This window comes from Lonchura striata, chromosome 1 (genome assembly GCF_046129695.1).
Source record: "Lonchura striata isolate bLonStr1 chromosome 1, bLonStr1.mat, whole genome shotgun sequence".
Lineage (NCBI taxonomy): Eukaryota > Metazoa > Chordata > Aves > Passeriformes > Estrildidae > Lonchura > Lonchura striata.
The window spans coordinates 61,363,171-61,389,227 of NC_134603.1; the positions used below are offsets into that span (position 1 = coordinate 61,363,171).

General features: G+C 37.8%; 1 protein-coding gene across 1 annotated transcript in view; it reads left to right on the top strand.

Moving 5' to 3' along the window:
* The window catches only part of LOC110469703 (dynein axonemal heavy chain 5), a 148,707-nt gene that overhangs the window by 73,399 nt on the left and 49,251 nt on the right, over positions 1 to 26,057 (top strand). The window contains exons 49-61 of the mRNA XM_077784814.1: positions 472 to 561; positions 646 to 882; positions 1,138 to 1,305; positions 5,215 to 5,421; positions 6,656 to 6,985; positions 8,303 to 8,509; positions 8,588 to 8,830; positions 9,512 to 9,666; positions 11,341 to 12,005; positions 13,175 to 13,455; positions 13,823 to 14,038; positions 16,588 to 16,755; positions 23,681 to 23,899. Coding sequence (XP_077640940.1) covers positions 472 to 561; positions 646 to 882; positions 1,138 to 1,305; positions 5,215 to 5,421; positions 6,656 to 6,985; positions 8,303 to 8,509; positions 8,588 to 8,830; positions 9,512 to 9,666; positions 11,341 to 12,005; positions 13,175 to 13,455; positions 13,823 to 14,038; positions 16,588 to 16,755; positions 23,681 to 23,899 — 3,186 coding nt within the window. The remainder of the gene's footprint in view (positions 1 to 471; positions 562 to 645; positions 883 to 1,137; positions 1,306 to 5,214; positions 5,422 to 6,655; positions 6,986 to 8,302; positions 8,510 to 8,587; positions 8,831 to 9,511; positions 9,667 to 11,340; positions 12,006 to 13,174; positions 13,456 to 13,822; positions 14,039 to 16,587; positions 16,756 to 23,680; positions 23,900 to 26,057) is intronic.

Here is a 26,057-nt window from a genome sequence, read left to right on the forward strand (position 1 = left end):
TTTCAAGAGGGACTTGTACAGTCTGGCACAGTCAGAACATATCAGACATATAGAAATTTATAGTGCCAAGATTGTGGATTATATATATATATATGTATCATCAGTGCTTTTATCTTCCTACTACAAAAATATGAGTGGTAGATTACAATCTCTAGTGGAAAGCACAAATGGCAGGCAGATCCCTGAAGTAACTGAACAGCATTCTTCAAATTGCTCTTCAGGAAATTACTCTGTGGAGCTCATACGATTAGCTCTGTTGACTCTGGTACATCAAAGTTCTAATATGCTATTGTTAGAAAAAAAATCATGGTCAAAGTCTGAATATTTATAAGCCCAGAAATGGGGAAAGTTGTTGTTTGGAAATAAAATTTGGAATATATTTGAAAATAAGGAATTCATCTCATCTAAGAATAAATCACGTCATTGAAACTGGTAAAGAGAATCTTTAAATAATGTTTTTTTTCTTCCCAGGATGTGATGGATTTTGTTTTCTCTGCTGTGACACCAAAAATGTCAATTTTAGAATGTATGTACATCAAGCAAGCTATTGACCTCCTGCAGGTAGATATGGCATCTGTTTTTCTCTCTTTGATTATGTGATTTGTTCCAGGAAGGCAGTAGTTCTATATTGCATCCACTTTGCAGGGTTTGCTCTCTGGCCGAGATGAGAAGCAGCTCAGTGAGGAACATATTGCTCGCTTGTTTGTTTTTGCTGTGATGTGGTCAGCTGGAGCCCTTCTGGAGCCAGATGACAAGCTGAAAATGGAGCTATTCCTACGGAAGCACTCTGCAGTGAAAGAGCTTCCAGCTGTGAATGGAGAGGAAACCATGTTTGAATTTGTTATCAATGCCTGTGGACAGTGGGAGCACTGGTCAAAGAAGGTTTGTATGCTGCAACACACTAAGCTTTCTTAATGGGTACACAAGATGTATTTGGTAAGACACATTTTATTTCCATCACCCTTTTAGAAAAGTATGACAAGATACTGATTGATTACGAAAGGATACTTGGCTTTCAGGAAGAAAAGTTTTGCTGGTGTAAATTTTATAAAGTACATTTGATTTTGTGTTCTGATGCAAAGTGATTGTGTGGACAGGTAGAAATTCTCAAACTTTTTGCACGTCTTTCTTATGCAGGTCCCTGAATATATTTATCCTAAAGATTCAGTACCAGAATATACTTCCATTCTAGTTCCAAACATAGACAGTGTCCGAACAGACTTTCTAATGCACACCATCATGAGGCAAGGAAAAGCTGTTTTGTTAATTGGGGAACAAGGAACAGCAAAAACTGTTATGATTAAGGTAAGTGGAACAGAAAAACATATGTAATATGCTAGTACAAAAACATTGCAATAGTTGATATTGGCACAAATGTCAAGCTGAAGTTAGGGATAGTTTGAGTTTTCTTCAGGGTACATACTAGCATTCCCACTGAGGCATTTTGCCAATACTCACATGGACTACAAGCAAAAAGCCCCACGTCTCTACACTTTAGTATAAAGGTTTCTTTTAAACTTTGTTCACTGTGGTCACAAGGTCAGATGATAAACCCTTTTTCCTATGCTTTCTTTTCTTTTGAGTAGTCTAATGGAAGATTTTGCTAAGAAAATGTTGATTCTTGGAGGATTTTTTATTTTCCTGTGCTTTGTTGGTGGTGCCTTGTGTCAACTGGTCATTTGTACACCCTTGTTGCACAGCCTTTCTCCAAAAGCCAAACAGAAGAGATAAAAAGAACTTCCTTATTTAGTAAGAGTGGTTTTCAGAGGGTAAATTTACTGTTTATTATCTGCTCTATTAATTTCTTCACTGAAAAGGACATGCTCTTTCTCTAGAAGGAAATAATAGGATTGCTATTAACAAATACATGGTTTCTGTATTATGGAATGGTGCAGATGAATCATATGACACAAAAAATGTAATAATTTAATACAGAAGAGACAATAATCAAAAGGCTGAACAAACCCAGATATCATACCAAGCTTGGCACCCCTTATTTAAAAAAATGGAAGCACAATGTTTTTCAGTAAGGTTTCTGTGTTTTTCAGGGGAATGTGTGGATTCTTTGATCAATGAGAGACAGCTAAATAAAACTGATCTACTGTTGGGACAGCTGAATTGGTTGTACAGGCATCTGTACCTCCACTGGAGGATTTGCAGAGGTCTCGAAATGGAAAATAGCTGAAAACCATCAGCCTAAATCGACCTTTGGCTTTCTTAAAATCTGGAGCCATTTTGTGTGCCCTAGCCATGTGCTCTCTCTGAGCCCTGACAGAGAGCAAGTTGTACCTGTGCCAGCAGCCATTAATGCTATTTTTTCAGCATAGCTGTCGATGCCAACAGGCATGCCAGTGTAATGTCAGTTTCTGTTCCTGGCACCAGCTGAGAACTATTTTAGCAGAGTGAAGAGGCGGGGTCTGGGTAGTGGTCTTGATATTCTGCATACTGGATTTTGTCCAGATACGGGCAACCTCCAGCCTTCAGCTGCCATTCCTGTCCCTAAAAATAATTGGAACTGATTCTTGGGAATTGCTTACACTAAGTCTATGCTATAGAGCAGAGTAGCAGATATTTGATCTCATGTAAGGTTAGGGGTGAGTGTTAACTACCTTCACAGCTGTTCCCCTTCTGCTTTCATCTTCGGTAGAATTTTGTCTTATTACACCTTTTAGAAATTTCCAGATATAAACAGATGATTGAAAAAGTAAAAAGAGTCTTAATATAGAACACTTCAGGTAGTAATCTGAATTAATCTGAATAATCTTTGGTGTTGAGTAAAGCATTAGTATAAATTGAAATAAAGAACTTAAAATGGAATGTTAATTTAAGACCTTTATTCTCTGTTCTATTAATTCACAAATTGCAAAAAAATTTTAAAAATAATATTAAACTGGTAAAGGACAGTTGAAAATTCTCTGATATTTTAACTAACAAAAATAATCATATTCAATACCCTCTTATTTTTCAAAGATAGTTCTCATTTCTTTACTGTGCAATATTACTGTTGTCATGCAAACATTCTGATATGCCATAATGATAAAATACAAATGTGTTTTTTTAATGGTTGAGAATTTGTAGTTGCAGTTTGTTGGCCTTGGCCAGCTGCAAGACCCTTACCCAGCTGCTGATTGCATCTCCTTCCTCAACAGCACAGCGGCTGGGGTAAAGACAGGGAGATCCTCAACTCACCAAATACTGACATGGAAAAAACATTTGACTTGGGGAACACTTTTGAAATTTGTTTATAATTAAAAATAGGATTGGATGATGCAAAACAAATACTGAAAACACCCTTTTCTCAGACTCACCTTTAGTCCTTCATCCCTGACTCCTCTACCTCCTTCCTGGCCAGCAGTGCAGGGGGATGAGAAATGGGGGCTGTGGTCAGTCAATAACAGCTCCACTCTGCCTCTCCCATCCTCATGTTGCTCCCTCCTCCTACATGGGATACAGTTCTTACCAGGGCTGCAGTTCTTCATGAACAGTTCCACCATGGGTTCCTCACAGTGTCACAGGTCCTACCAGCAAGCCAGCTCCAGCGTGGGCTTCTCTTTCTATGGGTCTGCAGGTCCTGCCAGGAACTCCGGCATGGGCTTCCCATGGGGACACACCCTCCTTTGGGAATCCATCTGCTCCAGTGTGAGGTCCTCCATGGGCTATAAGTTGATCTCTATTCCACTGTGAACCTTGATGGAATGCAGGGGGACAACCTGCTTCACCATGGTCTCCATCACAGGCTGCAGGGGAATCTGTGCTGGAGCACTTCCTGCCCTTCTTTCTACTCTCACTTTGGAGCCTGCATGGCTGACTTCCTCACAGTTTTTGCACTTCTCTATCAACTGCCAGGCAGCATTTCACCCTTCCTGACACAGGCTGAGTGTCTCCAGTGGGTCTGTTAGAGGTGGCTGGCACGGGAAAGCCTTGTCCTTCTCTTGCCAGGGGGTGCCCCACAGCCCTGCTGCCAGCACCTGGTCACCCTCACCTGGCACAAAGGTTGTACAAAGGGTTGGGGTCCTGAAGAGATGTCTGAGCACTGTTCTGCACCAACCCCTCAGCTGTGAAGAACACACACCAAAGACAGGACTGTTGCATCTGCACGTTGCACACATTGCACGTGTGGGTTGTCATTCATATGAGGTCTGAATAAAAAAACCTCTTTCTGCAGGGCACCTTTTCTTAAACTGCTATCACTGTATCAACAAAATTAACAACTCATCAAAATTAACAATTCATCAAAATATTTTGAGGGCATCTAGCTGTATCTTCCTTTCTGTTGTCATGCAGAGTGTATGTCTCATTGGAGTTCTTAGAGCACTTAATCAGCAAGGATATAGATTTATTTTTCTGAAGTGCCAAAATGGGAACATTTCTAGTCAACCCTCTTATAGAGATAAAAACTTAATTGCAGAAGAATCAAATATTTAAAAAGAAAGTATGTTGGAAATTATGGAACTTTTAGTGCTATTTCTAAGCTCCAGGACTTCTCCTGAGCAAAATATTTCCTATGCTCTCTCTCTCTCTCTGTATATATATATATATATATATATATATATATATATATATATATCCCTTTATCCCTTGGTGTGACTCTAGGGTTACATATTTTTATTATAAAAACTCACTAAACATGAAAAGTAGAACTTTGTTGCTTTGGGGCATCCTCACCAGCTGTGGGAATTTTACTTATTCATAAAATTCAAGGATTACTTTCTTCATTAAGAGAAGATAGCTATCAGTAAATGTGATGTAGCTGGGTTTAATTTTACACTGCCATTCCTTTACACTGCTTTTGTTTTAAGAGTTTTGCTTTTGTAGAGTATGAATAAAAATGGATTTGTTTTTTCTCTTGTTCCTTGCAGTCTGCTGTAATAGATCATCACTAACAGCTTAAATTTAGAAAAACCCTGACAATTGCTAATGCAAACTTTATTTGCACCTCGAGTTGGCATACATCTACTTGTTGTAATACTTAGTGAAGTCTATGAAGACCTTATAAATTTTAATACTTAAAAATTTTATGCAAAACAGTAACTGACGAATTGTTTGTATTTCAAGTTGCAGATGGTGTATTTATCTTAAATAAACTGTGTTTCTAGACTTTGAAGTTAATAGCAGGACTGAGTTTTTTTGCAGGGCTGCTGAGCATCTGTATCTCCTTTTGTCTTAATTCACCTGGAGCTAGTGATGTGCTTTTAAAAGTGGTTTATCTTGCAGAATTACACAAGCAAGTATGATCCCGATGTTCATGTGACCAAACGCCTAAACTTTTCCTCTGCAACTCTGCCACATATGTTCCAAAGGAGCATAGAAAGTTACATAGGCAAAAGAATGGGTGCTACACATGGTCCTCCAGCAGGGAAGAAAATGACTGTCTTTATTGATGATATCAACATGCCTCTGATTAATGAATGGGGTGATCAGGTAAAAAGGAAAATATTAACATTTGGGAACTGGTGGTCTTACCATTGTTGCTGAAAAAATGGGATAGATTAGAAAAAAGGCTTTATAATATGGATTAGAACAAATATGTTTACCCAAACCAATTTCCCCAAGCAAGTTTTTGACATGACTAATAAGCTGTCAGTCCCAAAAGATCAAAGACAGTGTCAAGTCACTTGGTGCAATCACTGTAGTACTTAAGCCTTTTGCTTTGGCTGCATACAAAGCTAGTAGGATTTCTAAAGTAGCACTCCTGAGAACCAGTCTGGGAAAGGAAGCGTGCAAATCCAAGAAACACTCAGAGATTTTTCTTTGATCTCTTCTTGACTTTAAATTGCAGTTTCTATTATCACCACTATGCTGGTGGTGAGTCTAAAGAACAAGACTTGTGAAGAAGCTGGGGTTGTTGAGCCTTGAGTAAAGAAAGCTCAGAGGAGATCTTACAGGTTTCCGTACTACCTGAAAGGAGGTTGTAGCAAGGTCAGTGTTGACAGGACAAGGGGAAATGGCTTCAAGTCGAACCAGAGGAGGTTTAGATGGGACATGAGGGAAAAGTTTCTTCACCAAAATGGTTGTTGAGCCTGGAACAGATTGCCCATGGAAGTTGTGGAGTTACCACCACTGGAGGGGGTGATGGAGGTATTTAAGAGAGATGTAGATGTGGCACCTGGGGGCATGGCTTAGTGGTGGATTTGGTAGTACTGGTTTAATGGTTGGCCTCAATAATAAAAAGATCCTTTCCAACCTAAACAATTCTATGATCACAGTTGACATTAAAGACTAGCAAGCTGTCTTGAGGTATTGATGAAAGAATACTTATAGATCTATACTCTGAAAATATTACTTAAATAAAAAAAGAATCTGCTGAGAAAAATCCTAATTTCCCTGCTTCCAGTACAGCTCTGTACTCAATTCCTCTGTGCAAGTGGATGTGTGACTACACATTGTGCTAAATTAACTGTTTGTCACTATCTAAGCACCTGTGTCAATCTGAAGATATAGTCTGGATTGAAAATTGAAAGTTCTGTTTTCTTAAATTAAAATTATCCAAATTCAGCTGAATGTCTGACTTCATGTCTACAACTACTTATCACATGAAGTTTACATGCAGCCAATGCACTGCATCTGAATGCTTGGTTGCCACATTGCATGTTGACAACCCTGGAACACTTAACTCCTCCATTCCTTTTCTTTTTTTACTTTTGGCTATATTTAGATCACCAATGAGATTGTAAGACAGTTGATGGAACAGAAAGGTTTCTACAGTTTAGAGAAGCCAGGGGAATTCACAAATGTGGTTGACATCCAGTTTGTAGCTGCTATGATTCACCCTGGTGGAGGTCGAAATGACATCCCACAGCGCCTGAAACGCCAGTTCAGCGTCTTCAACTGCACACTGCCTTCTCCTTCCTCTATTGATAAGATATTTCAAACAATAGCTGAAGGCTATTTCTGTGAACAACGACATTTCCCCACAGAAGTATGTAAACTGGCTTCAGCATTAGTATCTACAAGTCGAAAGGTTTGGCAAATGACAAAAGCAAAGGTAAAATTACATCTATTAAGCCTTAATCTGTTGTACTGTACATTTTGTACTGTTTTGTGTGTTCGTAGTTCATATTGTGAAGCTGTGAACTGTGGCTGTAACTGCTGGCTGATGCCTCTGTTCTGAATTGGATGCTCTCAGCATCAAGTTGCTGATGAAAATCCTAATGACATGCAGTGTTTTCTGTAGCTGATATAAGCATCATATTATATACATATAATAGAGTAAACATATCTGATAGGAAGACTGAGAGATCTTCCAGCTGAGAAAATGTTGAGATGAACCAGAAATTAAAAATTAGATAGAAATCTTCCATAAAAGCTGTTTTGGATTGCAAGAAACCTTGAAGATCTGAATTTTAGGAAAGAAGTCAAATTTGGCAGAGAGGCAATCAGTTAGAAACAAATAAAATCTGGTATTTAGTAATTTATAAATATTAAATTTTTCCATTTCAAACAGACTGTTAAAAACATTTGACTGCAATTTCTGGGCAAATTTTCCTTTGAGAGATACAAAAATATTAGGTATAAAATGAAATTTGAAAAGAACAAAACTATAGCATAGAAAAGTGTGTCAAATTTGTTCTTCTACTGAGAAAAGTGAAGGAGAGAGGTGGAAAGATAGGGATTTGTTAAATTCCTGTCCAGAAAAGGCTGCTCAAAATTTCACAAACAACTCACTGTATGCACATGGTTTATGCACAGAGAAATAGAGGAACTTCTAGAGAAACTATTGACTTGTCACCATTGACCAATATAATCAACAGAACTGGTGCTTATTACTACTAATTAACTTCCTTTTCTAGAGCAAATGTAGATTTTGCTAGGTTGCAAATATTTTCCCAAATACTGTTTTCTCAAACTTTTCCCCTCCCTTCCCTTCCCTTCCCTTCCCTTCCCTTCCCTTCCCTTCCCTTCCCTTCCCTTCCCTTCCCTTCCCTTCCCTTCCCTTCCCTTCCCTTCCCTTCCCTTCCCTTCCCTTCCCTTCCCTTCCCTTCCCTTCCCTTCCCTTCCCTTCCCTTCCCTTCCCTTCCCTTCCCTTCCCTTCCCTTCCCTTCCCTTCCCTTCCCTTCCCTTCCCTTCCCTTCCCTTCCCCTTTTTCTCATGAACCTTTAATCAGATGTTCTTGGAAAGGACAAAAGAGAATAGCAGACATGATCTGGAAGACAGGGAGCTTCTTAAACACCAAGCATGTATTTCTGCTTTAATGCAAGACCGAATTTTGCGAAAATATCCACATTCACTTCCCCTTATTATTAATTAGAAAATATTTTCATTTAGCAGTTTTTTGAATATAGCTCATGACATTATTTTGTAGATGTTGCCAACTCCAGCAAAATTTCATTACATCTTCAATTTACGAGACCTCAGTCGTATTTGGCAAGGAATACTTACAGTTACTTCTGATGTCTGCCAGAGCACCAGTGTTTTGGTAGCCTTATTCCAACATGAATGCAGACGTGTTATTGCAGACAAGTTCATCAACCAAAGTGATAAAGACTGGTTTGAAGATATGATGAGGAAGGTAAGCAAATAGTATTTTAGTGTTTGCCACAGAAAGAGGCCAGTGACATATTTCATTACTAAAACAATATTGTTGTAGATTGTTTCTGAGGAACATGGTCAAGATATGTTTGGAGATGAATGCATGGAATTATACTTTGTGGATTTCTTGCGTGACGTCCCGGAAACTGCTGGAGATGAGCCCGATCATGCGGAGTTGAAGGCTCCTAAAATTTATGAGCCTATCCCATCTTTGGATTACTTGGCTGAAAGATTACAGATGTTCCTGCAACAGTACAATGAAACTGTCAGAGGATCAAAGATGGATTTAGTATTTTTCAAGGTACTAATGCTTGTAATTGTATTAATACAGAAAGTGCCTGGTCTTTTGCATTTAGTGATACATAGGTCTGGTACGTTTCTATCACATTATTTTGGAGATGGCTCTGAACAACTAGGTTGTTTATACAGTGCATGTAAATGACTGTGAATGTCATCTTGCTTTCCTGAAAGTCACCTCCTTGTCAAAGGTTTTGATGAACAATGCTTTCTTCAACTTTAGTTTGGGTGGCTTGATAGAATAACTACAGCAGTTGAATAAGAAATGCCTATAGTGCACTTGTATTTTACTTTTGCCAGTCTATTTAGAGAGCTTGTAAATAGGCCAGCTAAAAGGCTGGAGGAGTCCTTTCTGCTTTTCCACTGTCCCCTAAGGGGCATGCCCCCAGCTCTGCTGATGACAAACTGTGCATATGACATTGCTTCATACAAGCTTGATACAAGTAGAACGTTTCTCTTGGGCTAGCCCTACTGCTCATTGAAGTCAGGGGGAAATCTCCTGTTGATTTTGAGGAGTACAGAACTGAGTCTTTGGCATAGGTTCCTGAGAAACCATCTAGCTGTTGGGAGTCTTTGGCATAGGTTCCTGGGAAGCCATCTAGCTGTTGCTTGGAGACATGCTTCTAGTTGATTATACAATGCATCATTTTTGCATCTCTTCATCCCCTTTTCTCTCAATAAACAGGATGCAATCATCCATTTGATTAAAATATCACGGATTGTTCGTACTCCACAAGGAAATGCATTGCTGGTGGGTGTGGGTGGATCTGGAAAGCAGAGTCTGACCAAACTAGCATCATACATTGCTGGATACGAGAGCTTTCAGATTACTTTAACAAGGTAACACAATGCAATGTACATGGACATATGCTCCTTAATTTGCCATAGAAGCGAACTCCTCACAATCAGCTTAAAGAAATGCAAACCTCTCAAACATTTTATCCCTCATTGTAAACTACATTTTTAGTCTTATATAGCCAAACTGCATTATGACAATTTCTGTTAATGTCTTAATATTTTGTAGTACTGGAATTCTGTAATTTATAGAAATTTGAAGTAAAAGGGAGCAACTACTGCCTTCCTTCTTTGTCTCTTTTGACATAGGTTTTACAGGGCTAAGCAATAAAGACCAGCAGAGTATATTCTCCTTTGCAAACTATTTAAAATGCTGAGGAATATTCTTTAGAGAGATATATCAGGTCTGTGAATAATGTTATGAGACTTCTGATGAAAGGAAAGATAAAGAAAGACATATCACAATCTCCTTCTGTGTCCCAGAAGCAGAAGAAAGGAACAGTGAGAACAAAACAAGTAAAGAAAAAACCCAAAGTGATAGAACAGAATCCCTAGTTTTCCAAGATTAGCAAGACAAATATTAATAATAGCAATGAATATGGAGGGAGGAAGAATGAAATTAGCAGTGAAGAATGGATGCTGGAAAATGTTTGGTCTCTAAGAATCACTTCCGATAATTGGTGTTAGGTTATTAAACCAGATACACTGCTATTCTGACTCAGTAGAGAAATTCTTATGTCCCTATCAGAATAACACAAATCACTGTAATAACTGTAGCTGACACAGACAAACTGAAGAGCTGGGTTGTTTTCCAAGCTCTGCAGTGCTTGCTTTAGGGGTATTTATAGAACATAAATAAGATGGAGCTGAAAGAGAATTGGGACACTTCCTGTGTGGTATATCTAATATATGAAGAATGGGTCATGTTTGCATTGCACAAATTACTTATGACTTTGAAGAGATTCTTGGAAATAAGAGACTGGTTACAAATAAAAGAGGTTAGTAATTTCAGCTTTAGTTGGCTTGGGACACAATCTGCCATTTTATTAATCTTACTTTATATCATTTTATATTGCACAATCTGAAATATGTAGTTAAATTTGTGCAGACTTATCTGAATCTTACTGTGTGCACCACCTATAAGACACATAACAACAGAACCAGTCACGGTCTCAATTTGCAGAAGAGCTGATCTACCCAAGTGATAATGTTCAAACATAATTTCTGGGCTTGATTTTAGTTAAATCATATAACGCAATAAACCCCTCAGTTTCATTCTCTTTTGTCTCTTAATGATTTCCTTTAACCTGCTCTTAATATCTTCAGAAGATAATTCAGCTGTATTTACTTAATGGTTACAGGTATCAGAACCTACTTGACAACTTAATCCAGATGTATTAACATATTTCTAATAAAGAATTTACATCTGCAAACCATGGGGATACAAAAACTTAGATATAGTATTACTCTCACCATACTTTTCCCAGCACATTATTTTGTTGACTTCACCTCATTTCACATGATTTATATTACTGATCATTCACTTTGGGAAAATTTTTTTGAAAAAGAAACCTAAAAAATGTAACCAGGAGCTAGGGTATTAATTTCTTATCTAGATTTTTTTTTTCTTGCCTTAAGGAAGCTGATCCAGATGATATATGTCTCCTAAGGTGATCTGTAATTCTTGTTCTCTCTTTCTTTAACCCTTTTCTATTCCAGAACATATGCCACCAACAACCTTTTGGATGATCTGAAAATGTTGTACCGCACTGCCGGTCAAAAAGGAAAGGGTGTTGTCTTTATATTCACGGAAAATGAAGTCAGAGATGAATCTTTTCTTGAGTACATAAACAATGTTTTGGCTTCAGGTGAAGTCTCAAATCTTTTTGCACGGGATGAAATAGGTGAAATCACACAAGACCTGATTCCAGCAATGAAGAAGGAGTACCCAAGGCTTAGTCTCACTAGTGAAAATCTTTATAATTACTTTCTTGCTCGAGTTCGGAATAACCTGCATGTGGTCCTTTGTTTTTCTCCTATTGGGGAAAAATTCAGAACTCGTGCACTCAAATTTCCAGGTCTGATTTCAGGCTGTACCATAGACTGGTTCCAACATTGGCCTAAAGATGCTCTTGTAGCAGTTGCACAGCATTTTTTAGCTTCTTACCATATTGAGTGTACAGATGAAGTGAAACAGAGTGTTGTTAACACCATGGGAACAATTCAAGATATTGTAGCTGAAAAATGTGTTGAATACTTTGAACGATATAGGAGAAGAACTTTTGTCACACCAAAATCTTACCTGTCCTTCATTGGAGGCTACAAAACTATTTACAAAGAGAAGATTGCCAGTCTTGGAAGTTTGTCTGAACGCATGAGAACAGGTACTGTAAAAGCTTCTTGATTTTTGTTTCTTTCTTTTTTTTTTTTTTTAAAGGGTGAGAAGAATCTGAATAAAAGGATGTAAAAATGTTGATTTAGATTGTGAGCTTGCATTCATTTGGAAGCAGAGTCATATATGTTTTCAGCTGTATTGTGTGTGAATACAAAATATACAGAGGTTTTGTTTCCATGAATTTTATGAATGTGCAGATTCAAGAGGAGTTTTGGAAATAGTATTAGTTAGCAGTTAAAATACTTGAAACTCCTGCTTTGACATGTATGTATGCTGAGGAACTAATGAGATCCTACTTTTCACATGTAAACATGCCATGAGTAAATCTGAGAAAAGGTAATTAAGTGCTCATATTCAGTCCCTCTGAAGAATTTTTTAAAGAAACAGGTATATGCCAAAGGTATAATTTTAAAAACATTGCTCTGCACAAGGTCATGCATGGTAAACAATTAAAGAGTCTCCTAAACTGAATGCTATTTGGAAGTGAATGTGAACTTAAATTACACACCTGCCCTATGTACACATAAGTCCAAAGGTAAAGGGTGGCTAGCTGTCTGGAAGAACAAAGGTGGAGTTTTTTGAGCTAGAAAGATGTGCATTTACATTTAAAGACATGCATTTATATATGAGGATGTTTATACTTAAGAGATTTTCTCATAATTTGTTCAAATTATTGGAGCATTGTATTGCTTAAGAGTCTGTAGGTTTTTTTACCCTCATCTCATCTGGATCTTCATGCAATGTTGAATTTAGAAGCTCAGCCTACTCTCCTTGTGTCTTCACTTTCATTGCCAGGTTCCTCCTCTTTGTTTTGTACAGAGTACAGCCTAGTACTTTTCATGTTCTCACAGATTTCAGAGATTTCACACGCAATTCTAAAGTGTCATTTGCCATGCTAATGTTTTCAAGCATGTGTTTAATGTTCAGTCTCTTTCTCATGTATAGGAATATAAATAAGTGATCAAGTGACAGATTCTGAATGCTTTTATGCATAAAAAAAAAATTCCCCTGCTGAATTTTGGTGTTCAGTCAATGAGATTACTCACTGGTGTCCCTAAATATGAATATGAGTGATTTATGTTAAATATCCACATTGCTTCACTAAGGTTACATTCTCATAGGTCTTCCTGTTGCTAAAATGGAATTTGTCCATCACAGGTCTTGCAAAACTGATGGAAGCTGAGGTTTCTGTAAATCAGCTCTCCAAAGAGTTGGTTATGAAGGAGAAAGATTTGGCTATAGCTTCAAAAAAAGCTGATGAAGTTTTATTGGAAGTAACCATGAAAGCCCATGCTGCAGAAAAAGTTAAAATGCAGGTGCAAACAGTAAAAGACAAGGCTCAGGCTATTGTGGATGGCATTGCCATTGATAAAGCAGCAGCAGAAGACAAGCTTGAAGCTGCAAGACCTGCACTGGAAGAAGCCAAGGCAGCCCTGCAGGTCAGAAGCAAATATATTCTGAGCAGGCATGTAGTTAATGATTATTATGTCTAATAATATGTCTTGTGTATCTAACTTGGTGTGCGGGGGAAGAAGATTAAAAGAATGGCACTGACCTGTAAATCCTTGTAGAAAAAGCCCTGAAAAATGAAGAGGGGAAGAGGTAAGACGAGCAGTACTCTACTGTTAGGTAATAAAGCAGTCATAGTGTGGGACTACCTTTAGGGACTTTCTGCAGTCATGCTTCTGAGTGACCTGCAAACCTTCAGCAACTGCATTACATGTACAGTCCTCCCAAAAGAACATCATTCTTTGCAATCAAGTGACTGCTTAAATAAATGGACTATTTTCTTCTATAATTTTTCAGACAATAAAACCTTCTGACATTGCAACTGTTCGCAAACTGGGTAAACCTCCTCACCTGATAATGCGGATCATGGACTGCGTACTGCTTTTATTCCAGAGGAAAATAGACTCAGTGACACTAGATCACGAACACCTAGGTGTGAAGCCATCATGGACTGAGGCTCAGAAGCTAATGAATAATTCAGGATTTCTTAGTATGTTGCTTACTTTTCAGAAGGTAAGTAATTAAAAGGGGCACTACTGCTTCAATAACTATCTTCAGAGTTCACATGAAAGTGTCTTCTACCATGAAACAGTTTTGTCTATCTATAGGTGTAGATACTTTGTTCTATTCTTCTTCATTTTCATGATTCATTATCTGAGTAATTTTTCTCCTGGGTCATGCAGTGACTTCTAGCAGACAGAAGTATCCCAAACACTAGACCAAATCTTGAGAAGTTTAGTGTTATCTTATTCAGGCACTTCCTTCTTCTGAGTAGGAATTTTCCTTAAAAGGCCTTACTCTTGGATTTTTAATGGCTCACCTTCTCCAGTGCTACCAGGCCTGTTTACCGGTAAGGCATTCGACAATTCTGTCTCCAATTTGCTAGGGAGCTAGCAGGAAAAAAGAGAAAAAATGAGCAGGAAAGGTAATTATATGATTATGGAACTTTTGGGGTTCTTTCATGAGAAAAATAGTGAAATGAAGAATGATCTTATTATCAACTGTATGAAAAATAAAAGTGAACAGGGTTTTATTTCTGTCAGGACAGAAACTTTTGCAGTAAGTTTCACTGAACTGTGAGACAAAGGAAAATTCTTTATAGGGAAGATAAGAAAGATGTCACAGGTAGCTGCACCAGAAAAAGACTGAGGGTAGAATATGAAATGGCACAATCATAGCCCAACTTTTCATAATCCAGGAGACCAAGAAGATTTCAGAAAAACCTGGCTTTTCTGCAACATTTGTACACTAATGTTTTAATCTACTTAGCTGTGCATTTTGCTGATGCCTTTTCTAAGCTGCTGGAGTGTTTTTGTTGTGAAGATCATCCTCACTATCCCCAGGAGCCATTTGTCCCAGAGAGCCATATTGTGGAACTTGCACTGCCTCTGTGTACAGTTTTTTCCTGGGGCTGTCAGTCTGGTCACTTTCCCTAAGCAGAAAAAGGAAATTAGTTTTAAGATAACAAGGACTAATTATGCCTTCCTTACTCAAGTTTTTGTCTAATGACACTTCCAGAATTTTGGCACTTATTAATAGTGCATGTATTCCTGCTGGTAGTTGGCAGCACATTTAACTCAGAGGAGTCAGAACAACTTCTGTGGGACTGAGTTCTTGCAGGAAGGGATACTGGTGAACGTGGGCTAGAATACTGGACTACTTCAATCCCCAATGAGGTCCTTCACATGCTCCTTCACATACTGTCTATTTCTCATTTTGAGTATATATGACAAGAAAGCTCATTGTGTCTCAGTAGACCACACAGCTTACTTGTTTGTGAGATTTTTGTTATTTCCTGATATTTTTTAGGCAATGAAAATTAGTGGATGAAGAAGTTCATTGAATTCAAAATTAATTACTTAAAAGGAAAAGCATGACATTTTTCAAGCTTTTGAACAGAGATTTAGGCCAGTGCTGATTGATCTTTGCTTCACCTTTGCCAGCTTGTTAGTTCATTATTTTTGGTAGGAGAATAAAAAAGTCAAAATTTTTGTTCAGAACTATTTTACATTTTAGCAAACAATCATAGTGACAACATCACCATGGCTGATCTTGGGAGTAATATAGTGAATATAGTAATATAGTGTCTTTTTAATTAGAGTAGCTAAGGAACAGATAAGTACAAGGCAGTCCTTTCTGCCGTGCAGAAAAACAAGAAAAGAGTAAAAAGCTTGACAGTATGAATGGTGGATGATTTTTAGATGCATTAAAAGAAAGGCATTAATACATTGCCAAAAAAAGGGAGTATTCTTAACATATCTATTGTTAAGCAGTCATTCTTAGCCTGTATAAGCTCTTCTACTTTCTACCTTGCTCGAGGAGATGAATTCCATTTTCTTCTGACACTTACATAATTATAGATTAACCACCATCATCAAAGATCTGGCTTTTCATATTCTCAGCAGATTGTGAAAGGGAGGAAAAACCTGGGATTAGAATAACAGCTGAAAGAAATTTCTTTCACAGTTAAGGAAAAGGGTTAGCTTCAATGAAGTGAAGACAGTGCCTTGCAGTTTCTCCCTTTTCCTGCATGTTTGGTTCCTTCAGCTGTGTTCACACCAGTGCCTGTCTGATGCCATGGTGAGATTGTTTATGGAACTAGATTAGAAGAAAATTAATCAGTAGCTTTATGACTTACATTTCAGTCATAACAGTTTCCAAACTAAATCACTGAGCATTGGTGAGGGAATTAAAGATGGGGCAATGATATCAGATTGAGGGGAAAAGGGAAGAAGGTGCAGTGTTGTAGCAGCAATCACTTAGAACAGCTTAAGTTGTCATGGAGCTACAAGCACTAGGAATATCTTTAAAACTTAAGTGTCAAATAGGGATATTAAATGCCAACTCAAGTCAATCTGTTGCAATGGAAGTAGGAGTTATTTTCATGGGTACACAAAAACTATTAATCTGTCCTTTATAAGAGTGAAAGGCGACAGCATTGCTTTGTTGGTTTATTCTGTAAGAAGTGATACCCCATGGTTTTAAAAAGAAAAATGTTTCTGTGAAGCAGACCTTCTTCAAAAACCCATTTTAAAAAATGATTTTTCCTTTCCATTGACTAGGACTCAATTACAGAAGAAACTGTGGAGCTTTTAGAGCCGTATTTGGATATGGAGGATTATAATCTTGAGAGTGCTAAAAAAGTGTGTGGAAATGTAGCAGGTCTTTGCTCATGGACACAAACAATGGCTTACTTCTACAGTATAAATAAAGAAGTTCTTCCTCTTAAGGTATTTAATATTGATAATTTTATATTTTTGAGAGATGAATACAGTCAAATGGGGAAAAAAAGCCATGTTATTTTGGCTAAAAAGAGATCCTTGTTTCTTCACACCCAGTGGTTGAATCAAGTTAATATGTCCTGGCAACTTTTTCCCCTTACGCACAACTACCCTGTGGTACAGCTGTAACTTATGGGAACACAGTAGGCATTCAGTTGGTTCTTTATGGAGCCTGTCTAGCTGTGTGTGGGAGATAAAGATACCTTCTCTGCCCTCAGAGTGGGTGCCAGGCACTATGGCTTCAAGAAAACACCTCAATCCTGCTGGCCTGGTCATTACAGAATCTGGGAGAGGAGAGTGGTCATTACAGAATCTGGGAGAGGAGAGATCAGTGTTGGCACAGAAACATTCTCTAACGAATTTAGCTGGAATTCATCTCCCTAAAAATTTCTTGGAGTTTCAAACTACTACGTGCAAGTGTACATGTGTAATAGAGAAAGTAGTTGTGAGGTATAGAATTCTGTTGAAACATTGAACTGAAGTAGAAAGGGATCAGCCTCTGCTGTGTGAATTCCTGGAGATAGCTTTATTGTCTTGGAAATGTTCCATTTGTGAGCACATTGAAAATAAGGGTCTTTGCATATTTATATAATGATTTATAGTCATTGCTCCTACAGTGAGTTTTATGGCTCTTTTCTGAAGAAATACATCCAATCAGTTATGCTTCCACTGCACTTGTGTTAGGTTTCTTATTGAATAAGCCACTGTATCAATGGTACAGTTAAAACTCTTGGCATAATTTTTTGGTATACCTAGACAGATCTGATTCAAATATGTTAAAAGCATATTTTTTTATTCAAGTAACTCAAGAGAATGCTGTATTTTTGTGATATATAACTAGCTATTTCCTTTTCAAAGAATGGGATGTTCACTAATGAAAACAGAATTTGAAATGTTACTATTGAGAGCTATAAAAGAGAGCAAGACCTGGGGGAAATAGTGGCTTTATATGCAAATGCAACTCTGAAAGCTGAAAATGTGCTCTTGTAGTTTTTATTTGAATATATGTGATTTAGGATTACATATAAATTTAGCTTTGTGTTCAAGTACTTGCATTCTTGTCACACTGTAGCTGATAAAAAATGAAACATATATATCTTGGCAAAGTGGTGCCTACTGTCAGGTATAGCAACAGTCACAAATATTTTAAAAACTGAAGATGACAGAGGGAAGGGGGAAGTGTTTAAAGTATGCAGGAGATATTGCAGGAAGCAGTGTAGTGATGCTAAGAAAATAATTGAAATTAAATGTACAATTAAACTGCATAAAGTACTAGCCCAGGCTAATCCATCCAGTGCTAAAAGCAGGTTTACTGAATGAATTAATCAGGCTGCTTTATCCTAACTGCTGTTCTAGGATAGAAATCCTGTTAAACACCTGCAAAATATATTTAATATATTTTTATATTGCATCTTAAGTGAGACTCATTGCCTCATTTATCTTTCATATATATATATATATATATATATATATATATATATATATATATATGATATAATGTAGTGTGCAGAAACTTATATTTTATACTTTTATATTTAGTGTGTAAAATGACCTAATTCCTAGGAATGTATACTGGCATTCTTTAGATAAGTGACCTGCAGCCCAAGGATCATTAGTTAGGCTTTCCTGTAAACCTTCAGCATGAGGATGAGCTGTTCATCCCCAGATTGATACCTAGTAAACCAGCCTGCTGCACTAACCTGAGAATTTTGGAGCACCATCTGCTCCTTATCCATTACATGAAGAATATAAGAGCAGAATGGAGAAGCCCTGACTTTTGCTGTGATACCGTCAGCCTCCAATTAAAATAATGTGTATAGGAGTATAATTTCCCATAGGAATGTCTGCAGTGACTTTAATTAAGTTCTCCTTAGGCTGTTATAGTGATGAAGGGAAGTTTATTTACAGTTTATAAATTCTGTTTGATATTGAAGATTCTCCCTGTCACACTCAGTTTTAAGCATGAGACTTTACTGCCTTTTCTACTTTCGTTTGTCTCCATGCTGAACTAAAAACCACAGCAAGAAATGAAAGGAATGAAAGCACCTGAAGAAGGGGTAAGAGTCAAGGAGTGTTGAAACTTGATCATTGTCCATTTAAATAAGGGTGTCCTTGACAAGGTGATGCCCAGTGGGCAGGAAAACAAGTATGTAAGTCTGCATTCAAGGCCCACAGTAACTGTGGAAGGAAAGTATATATGTTGAGGGGTGAAGGGGAGGATTAAATCACCTAATAAAACAGAGTGAGGTCAGGACATGTAACTGAACAGAAAATATGGAAAGTCTTTCCCTAGCTAGTACAGACAGTGAAAAGCAGATAAAACATATGATTTCTGTGCCTTTCAAAGGTAATTTTAATCCCAAAAAAATGGTCACAGATAGCAAAGAAAGTGAGGCCAAGGTTTTATTAATGTCACTCTTGCATGGATCTGTTTGCATGTGTACATAGGTATATATGTATGTGCAGGTATATATCCATTTTTTAAAATTTGTTTTTGGAAAGACTGCAAAACCTGTGTATGTCTTTGCCTTTTTTACAGTCTTTCCCTAAATAATGGTGGGTACAAGTGTATCGTGGTATTGAGTCTCTTGGAAAGTTGATACAAAACCAATGAAGTGTCTATAGGAAAAATCTGCAGTAATATGGGACAGAAGCAGTTTTTATACAGCATGTTCATGAAGAGTCTTCAGTCAGATGCCATGTTCCCAGAACAGGACTGAAACAAAAGGCAAGGATGAGCACTTAGCTCATCTTAGCACTTAGCACATCCCCAGAAGGTCAGGAACAGAGTGGCAGAGTCCAAGAAGCCTTCTGCTCTAGTCCAGCAGCAGTGAGTGCTCAATAGACTGTAAGAAGAGTGGACTTTGAAAGCTGAAATTCCTTAACAAAAGAAGTGCTAGGAACACTCCAAATCATCCTTACCTGTAGTGAACTCTATAATTTTGGATGCTTTTTCCCCCCTAATGGGATTTCCCTAGTAACATTTCCTCAATTTACTGAGTAGCAGTTGCTCTTCAGAGTGATTTGGGGTTGATCTGGGCATTCCATTCAAGATCAGGAATAGTATTAAATAGTATGAGGCTTCTTTCTGTTGGAGGCGTCACTTTTATTGAACTGTTTCCTTGGACAAGGGTCAGATATACTTGGTACTTTGCAAAACTGAGTTTGCAATGAATCAGCGAGAAACTTAGTGTCTATGTCAATACTAATAAATTAAATAGTACTAGTGAATTTTTCTAGGCACTGGAAAGTGATCATTTACACCGGTAAGTTTTTAGAATGATCCCTAGTGTGATTTGGTCTTTGCTAAACAGCATTTTTCTGTGGTCTCTGGGCACCTTTCAGGTTCTAGCCTGGCCCAAGAGCCATTCCCACAAGGCTGCCAACATGGAGTCATAGTGTTTTAGAGGGTGAGAGAGCTTAATGTGAGGGTTTTTTTATGCTGGTCAACCTCAGTGCCAGAGAAAGTTCTTGGGCATGTTTCATTTAAGAGTACAGCTGTGACTGTAATTATGTTTATTTCTTCTGTTTTTGTGTGGAATGCAAAAATGTTAAGAGGGCCAGGATCATCTGCTATGAAGTCCTCTCTGAGGGCAGTTTGGAAGAAGGCAAAACAGCTGCTAAACTCTTCAGGCTGTGGCCCTTGTTGGCACAGGTGCTGTACCTGCCCCACGCAGGCAGGTGCAGAGGTCAGGGAGCAGCACTGGCTGGAGCAGGTGCTGAGAGGATTGTCTGTCTGTCTCTCCACAATGCCAAAGGCAAGGAAAGGCTGAAGCTGCTGTTCTCTCACAAGCCCAGGCATATTCCAGTGTAACACCACTTCTCCAGGAGTGCAGATCAGAGTGTGGACCTCTTGTCTTAAATCCTCATGATTCATCTGCATAAAATCCATTTATTCGGGCTTTCACACTGCATCCAAGTGGAACAAATTGTGTATCCTTGCTTTGCTGCGTGGTTCAAAGGGATGAAATGAAGGGTGTGAAGCTTGTTCACAGAGCAATGCCACTAAAATTAGAAAGGCTACGGTGGTTCTTAGTGGTTGGGAAACATGTTTCCTTCCTGCTTAATATTGGCTGGAAATGTTTGTATGGAGCTGACTGCAGCTATAATAGTCTTGTGCAGAAGATTCTCTTTGGCAGTAGGACTCACCTCCTGCTCTCATGGCAGAGCTCTATACTGGAGGCTGCCAGCCAACCTGACACTGATGTCAATACAAAAGCTGTGTTTGTACCCATGAAATTTTGAAAACTTGAGTTTGGGAAAAAAAAAATGGGGAGAAAGCAAATAATTTCAAAGGGTCATCTGAAACAAGTACTCTTTCTGCTTTTGGGAATCAGATAGGTTGGTCATCCTGCATGAGCTGTCAGTCTCATGCAACCAACCATTGTTTATCACATATGATCAAGTAGCCTATAAATCAAACTAATATAATCATGTCTTATACTTTGTTATGAATACCCTGAAAATGGCTGAGAACTCTGGTTCAACTGTCTGTAAAATAGTTTCTTATTATAGGTCATCTTCCAGAAAATCTGTAAAGTCTTGTGTAAATAAGTTTACAGATATTTTTCATGTTAGAATACAATATACTTTTTTTTGTGCTCATCTGAAATATTTTGTCGATGTCCCTACATCTTCAAAGCTGATAACCTTTTGAGAGCTTTTAAGAATGGGGAAGTTTGTTTCATCAATCTTTTGCACTTTTCTGGGTAGTTTATTGCTGCACAGGGACCTGCTTTTTCTTATTTACAAGGCATCATTGCTCATATGTACTGGGAATTCACATGCCCATCCTTTTCCACTGAAGTTCACATCCTGCTGTGATAAATGTCAAGGTGTTATATGAATCCACACAGCCAGGTGTGAGTTCTCTGGTGTTCCAGCTGTCCTGCCAAGTCTGTTCTTTATAACCCTCCAAGGATCTTGTTTCCTGTGTAACCTCAGTATTTCTCAGCTGAGACTGAAACAATATGTCATAATAGTGTTCGACCCCCATTTTTAACCCTCAGAGAATTTAAGGATACAAGGATGCTCTGCAGCAGGGAAGGTGGTAGGAAGAGGAAGAAGAGGGCTGGTGCAGGGCTCCTTTTGGATCTCAGTAAGAAAGGCTTGACAACAGATGGCTAAATGAGGCATCTACTTCAATAAGGCAGAATAATAAGAAGAATTTAAGACAGTTTGAATGGCCAAAAGAGAAAGTTTTCTCTTCATGGACAGGATCTGCTCTGCACAGGATACCATGGGCAAAACTATCCTAGCTCTCTCTGATGCTGCATGAGTGTGGGGTATCCAGCATTTGCAGGGATGCAAAGCTTACTCACTGTTTGTCTTCTTCTTATGAATCTTTTTAAGGTGGTTGTCTTATTAAGTGAATTGTTGTCAGGCCTTTCTTATTCAGATGCAGAAGGAACCCTGCACTATCTCTCGCACAGTAACACTATGTCACCTCCTAAAAACTCTTTTGCTGTTGGAACTTTGCCCAATGGTCCAAGATTCACTAAAACACAACAGCAGCTGATCTGAAATCTGCTTAGCTGGGTTTAATCAAGACTCATTGATTGAGCAGTGTTTATCTCTAGGTGATGCTCTTTAATGCGTTTTTTGATAAACAGTGAGGTAAAAATATTTTAGCATTCTTGCATGATGGAAATTTTATGAGCAGCCATTTTACTGGTTCATTCAGGTTCAAAATATGTTTTTATCCCTAGGATCTATCAACATAGCAGGTGGCTACAGTAGATGAAATTTTACTGACAGTGCTATTCTCTAGCATATACTGTCTGCATACACCTAGATTGCTAATATAGATGGGCAGCAATACATGTGATTTACCTGTATCCAATGCACATGTATGCAACATATGTACATGGATATTAGTAACCTACTTCATTGATCAATACGTATATGCATCTCTAATTCCCTGCTCCCAAACCACTCTTTTGAGATAGACCAGACCCCGACCTGTGCTTATGCTGTTAACTAGGAGTTATCCCTTAAAAGGATGCCTTCAACTATTACTCTTCTGGTGTGATGTAGTACAAGTGTCAAGTTTCGTATTTGTAATAAAACAGGTTTTACAGATTCTTGGTTTCCATCTTCATAACTCTTACAGAAGAAAAAAACAGAAATAAGCTACATGATATTTAAACAAGCTTTTTTAAATATTCAGAGTAAATGGAAGCAACCTTTATCTCTAAGTGTGAATTTCATAAGAAATTTGTCAGGCTCTAATCCTTTGCAAATGTATATGGAAATACTTTCTGAATTCACAGAATATTTTTTCAACCCTGTTAGGAATATAAATGTTAAGAGGCCACATTTAAATGACTGGTAAGTCATCATGCAAATTTATAGAGAGATGTGAAAAAAGTCTCTAGAGTTTTACTTTCCAGAGGAGCAAAAAATACATTTCTTTTATTTTTGTGGTAGAAATAATTGACGGGAAAAGAGAGAAGGAGAGTAGTTTATGTTATAGTTTTTATTATTTTATAATTAATGAAGACAATATTAAATTTCTTTTGCACTGAGAATATATTACAGGAGGCATATATATAAGGCAACCCATAGTATATGTCGCCGCATATATCTAGTTACAGCTATTTCAAGTGTATTGTGATTTAAAATCATTGTTTCTTGTGTGATCAATAGACCATTCTGAAAATTATTATTAAAACATCTTAAGATTACCTTGAATAACTTTAGTGTTATGCTTCTGTTCCAGAAGTAAAACAAAATAAAAAATCTTCTGTCACCTTAAAACTTGTATTATTTTTAAAAGTACCCAAACCAGTACAGTATGTACTGTTAAATGAATGTCATTTGCTTCTGCCACAAAAATAGGTATTAACTACTCTTTGCTTTTAAATATTTGTAGGCAAATTTAGCTTTGCAGGAAGGAAGACTTGCAGCTGCCCAAATGGAACTGAATAGTGCACAAAATCAGCTGGATGAGAAGCAAAAGGAACTGGATGAAGTACAAGCCATGTATGATGCTGCTGTGAAAGAGAAGCAGGCCTTGCTTGATGATGCTGAGGCATGCAGAAGGAAGATGAACAATGCCTCAGCTCTGATTGAAGGATTAGGGGGAGAAAAGGTATTAGCACATGTACAGGTTTCCAGCACAAAGTAGGTGTGCAGTTTTGAGAATGCTCTGTAATGATCATAGCAGTGCTCAGCAAACTCAAAGTGTGGTGACATCTTGCTATCACATGACACTTTTTTTAGTTATATGTATGTTTATTTTTCTCTTCATGTGAATGTACCTAAAAAATTAAAGCAATTTCTTATGTTAATTCTTCTGCATGAAGCTTTATGTTATAATATATGATTTGTATGAGGATAAAGTTTGGATTTAAAGCCAAGGAGCCAAATTCCTTTTAGGTTTTTTAAGAAGAGGAATTAGGCTTAACCTAAATAATTGCCCTAAAATATTTATAAGAAGGATTACTCTTTTTTTCTCACCAAGTATACAAGAATACAAATTTGAAGCTTGACTAATTTCCTGAATTATAATTGAAGCTTAGATTCCTATTGGAGCCTTTTACAAAATTATGGGCTAATTGTTATCCTCTGCAATGAACTTGAAATTTACCTTTCCTATGCAGATCCTTCTGACTTCACCCTGAAGTTTTTCAGATAAAGCAAAATACTCTTTCCCCCCCCTTCTTATTTGCTTTGTTAATTCCTTCATTGATTTCACATAAAGTCAAAATTGATGAGAGTTCTGACTTCAACCATTGTGTCCTGTGAGGCCAGCACCTCAGCATTTCTTTGCATAGCTGCCCCTCAAATTACATCAGTTTAAAATCTTAGATGTTTTATCATATTTTTTCAGTGAATTTCTAAATTTGGAAGCAACACAAAACCAGGAAATTATAGTGTCTTCTTGTGGGTTTTATGAGGTCTTGTAAGAGCTGTAATTCCACTCTACTTTTGAAAATTCAGACAAAAAAAATTAAAGACTCTGTATGGCACTTGGAGGATTCAACAAAACTGACACTGGGTTAAATGTGTATCTTCTAAACTTGAAACATCTTGACCATATTGACCAAGATTGAATGCAGAGTGTTTGTAAGGGAACACAAAATCTGGAAAGAAATTAATAAACAAAATATTAGTTAATTATTTTATTTTTTTAACACATTAAATAATAATACTTATTAAATTGCAGAATCATGGAATAATTGAGATTGGAAGGGACCTCTGAAGACCATCTAATGCAAAACACACATCCCTCCTTTCCCCCTACTCAAGTCTCAGGGCATTTTTAGGTTGGGTTTTGAATATCTTCCAAGATTCCACAACTTCTGTTGGTGACCTATTCCAGTTTTTGACCACTCTCACTGAAATAAAGGGATTTTTTGTGTGTTGAATTTAAAAATATCATATTCCAATTTGTGACCATTGCCACATGTCATTTCACAGAGTACCAGTTAAGAGTCTGGCATCTTCCTCTTTACACCTTCTCATCATGTATTTGTGCACATAGATACATGTGTACAAATTCCCCTGCACTCTCTGTGTTCAAGGCTAAACAATCTCAGCCAAGGCTGCCCCCAAATTTTAGATCCCTGATCAGTTCTTTATCTGCAAGTCTGAGGTTAAGCAAACTTCCTTTCCCTCATTAAATCCCCACTCGGCTGTGTTGAGAACTTTTGTCAGTGCTTTCCTTGAAACCTCAAGGATTGCTTGTGTCTTTCTGTGTTGTCCCTTCAGATACTGGATTGTTGAAGTTCTCCATGTAGACCAAAGCCTGTGGATGCCAGGTTTCTTCCGCTGTCTGAAAAAGCCCTCATTTACTTGTTAATCACATTGTCTGTGACAGACACACACATCTCCCATGTTGATCTTCCCTCTGATGCTAACCCATAAGCTCCCAACTGGCATATTGTCCATCCTCGAGTCTCCCATGCTGACCACATGCATTCCACTGCCTTCTCACCTTCCCAACCTGTCCTTCCTAACAAGCCCACAGGCAGCTGATGCAGCTCTCCAGTTCTGGATGTCTTTTCACCATGTTCCCATGACCCCCATCATATCATGATGCAACCACATGCAGGTCCTCTTTTCTTCTCCATGCTGCACACATTCATGTGTGAAACACTTCAGAGAGGTGCCCAGCTGTGATAATTAATGTCCTATAAGCAGTATGAAAGCTGTCCCCACCATTCTGTCTGGTGGACACTTCTTTGTCTTTGTGGGTATCCTTAGGGTGGTCCTTCATTAGCCCTGTTTTGTTGATTACAAGGTCC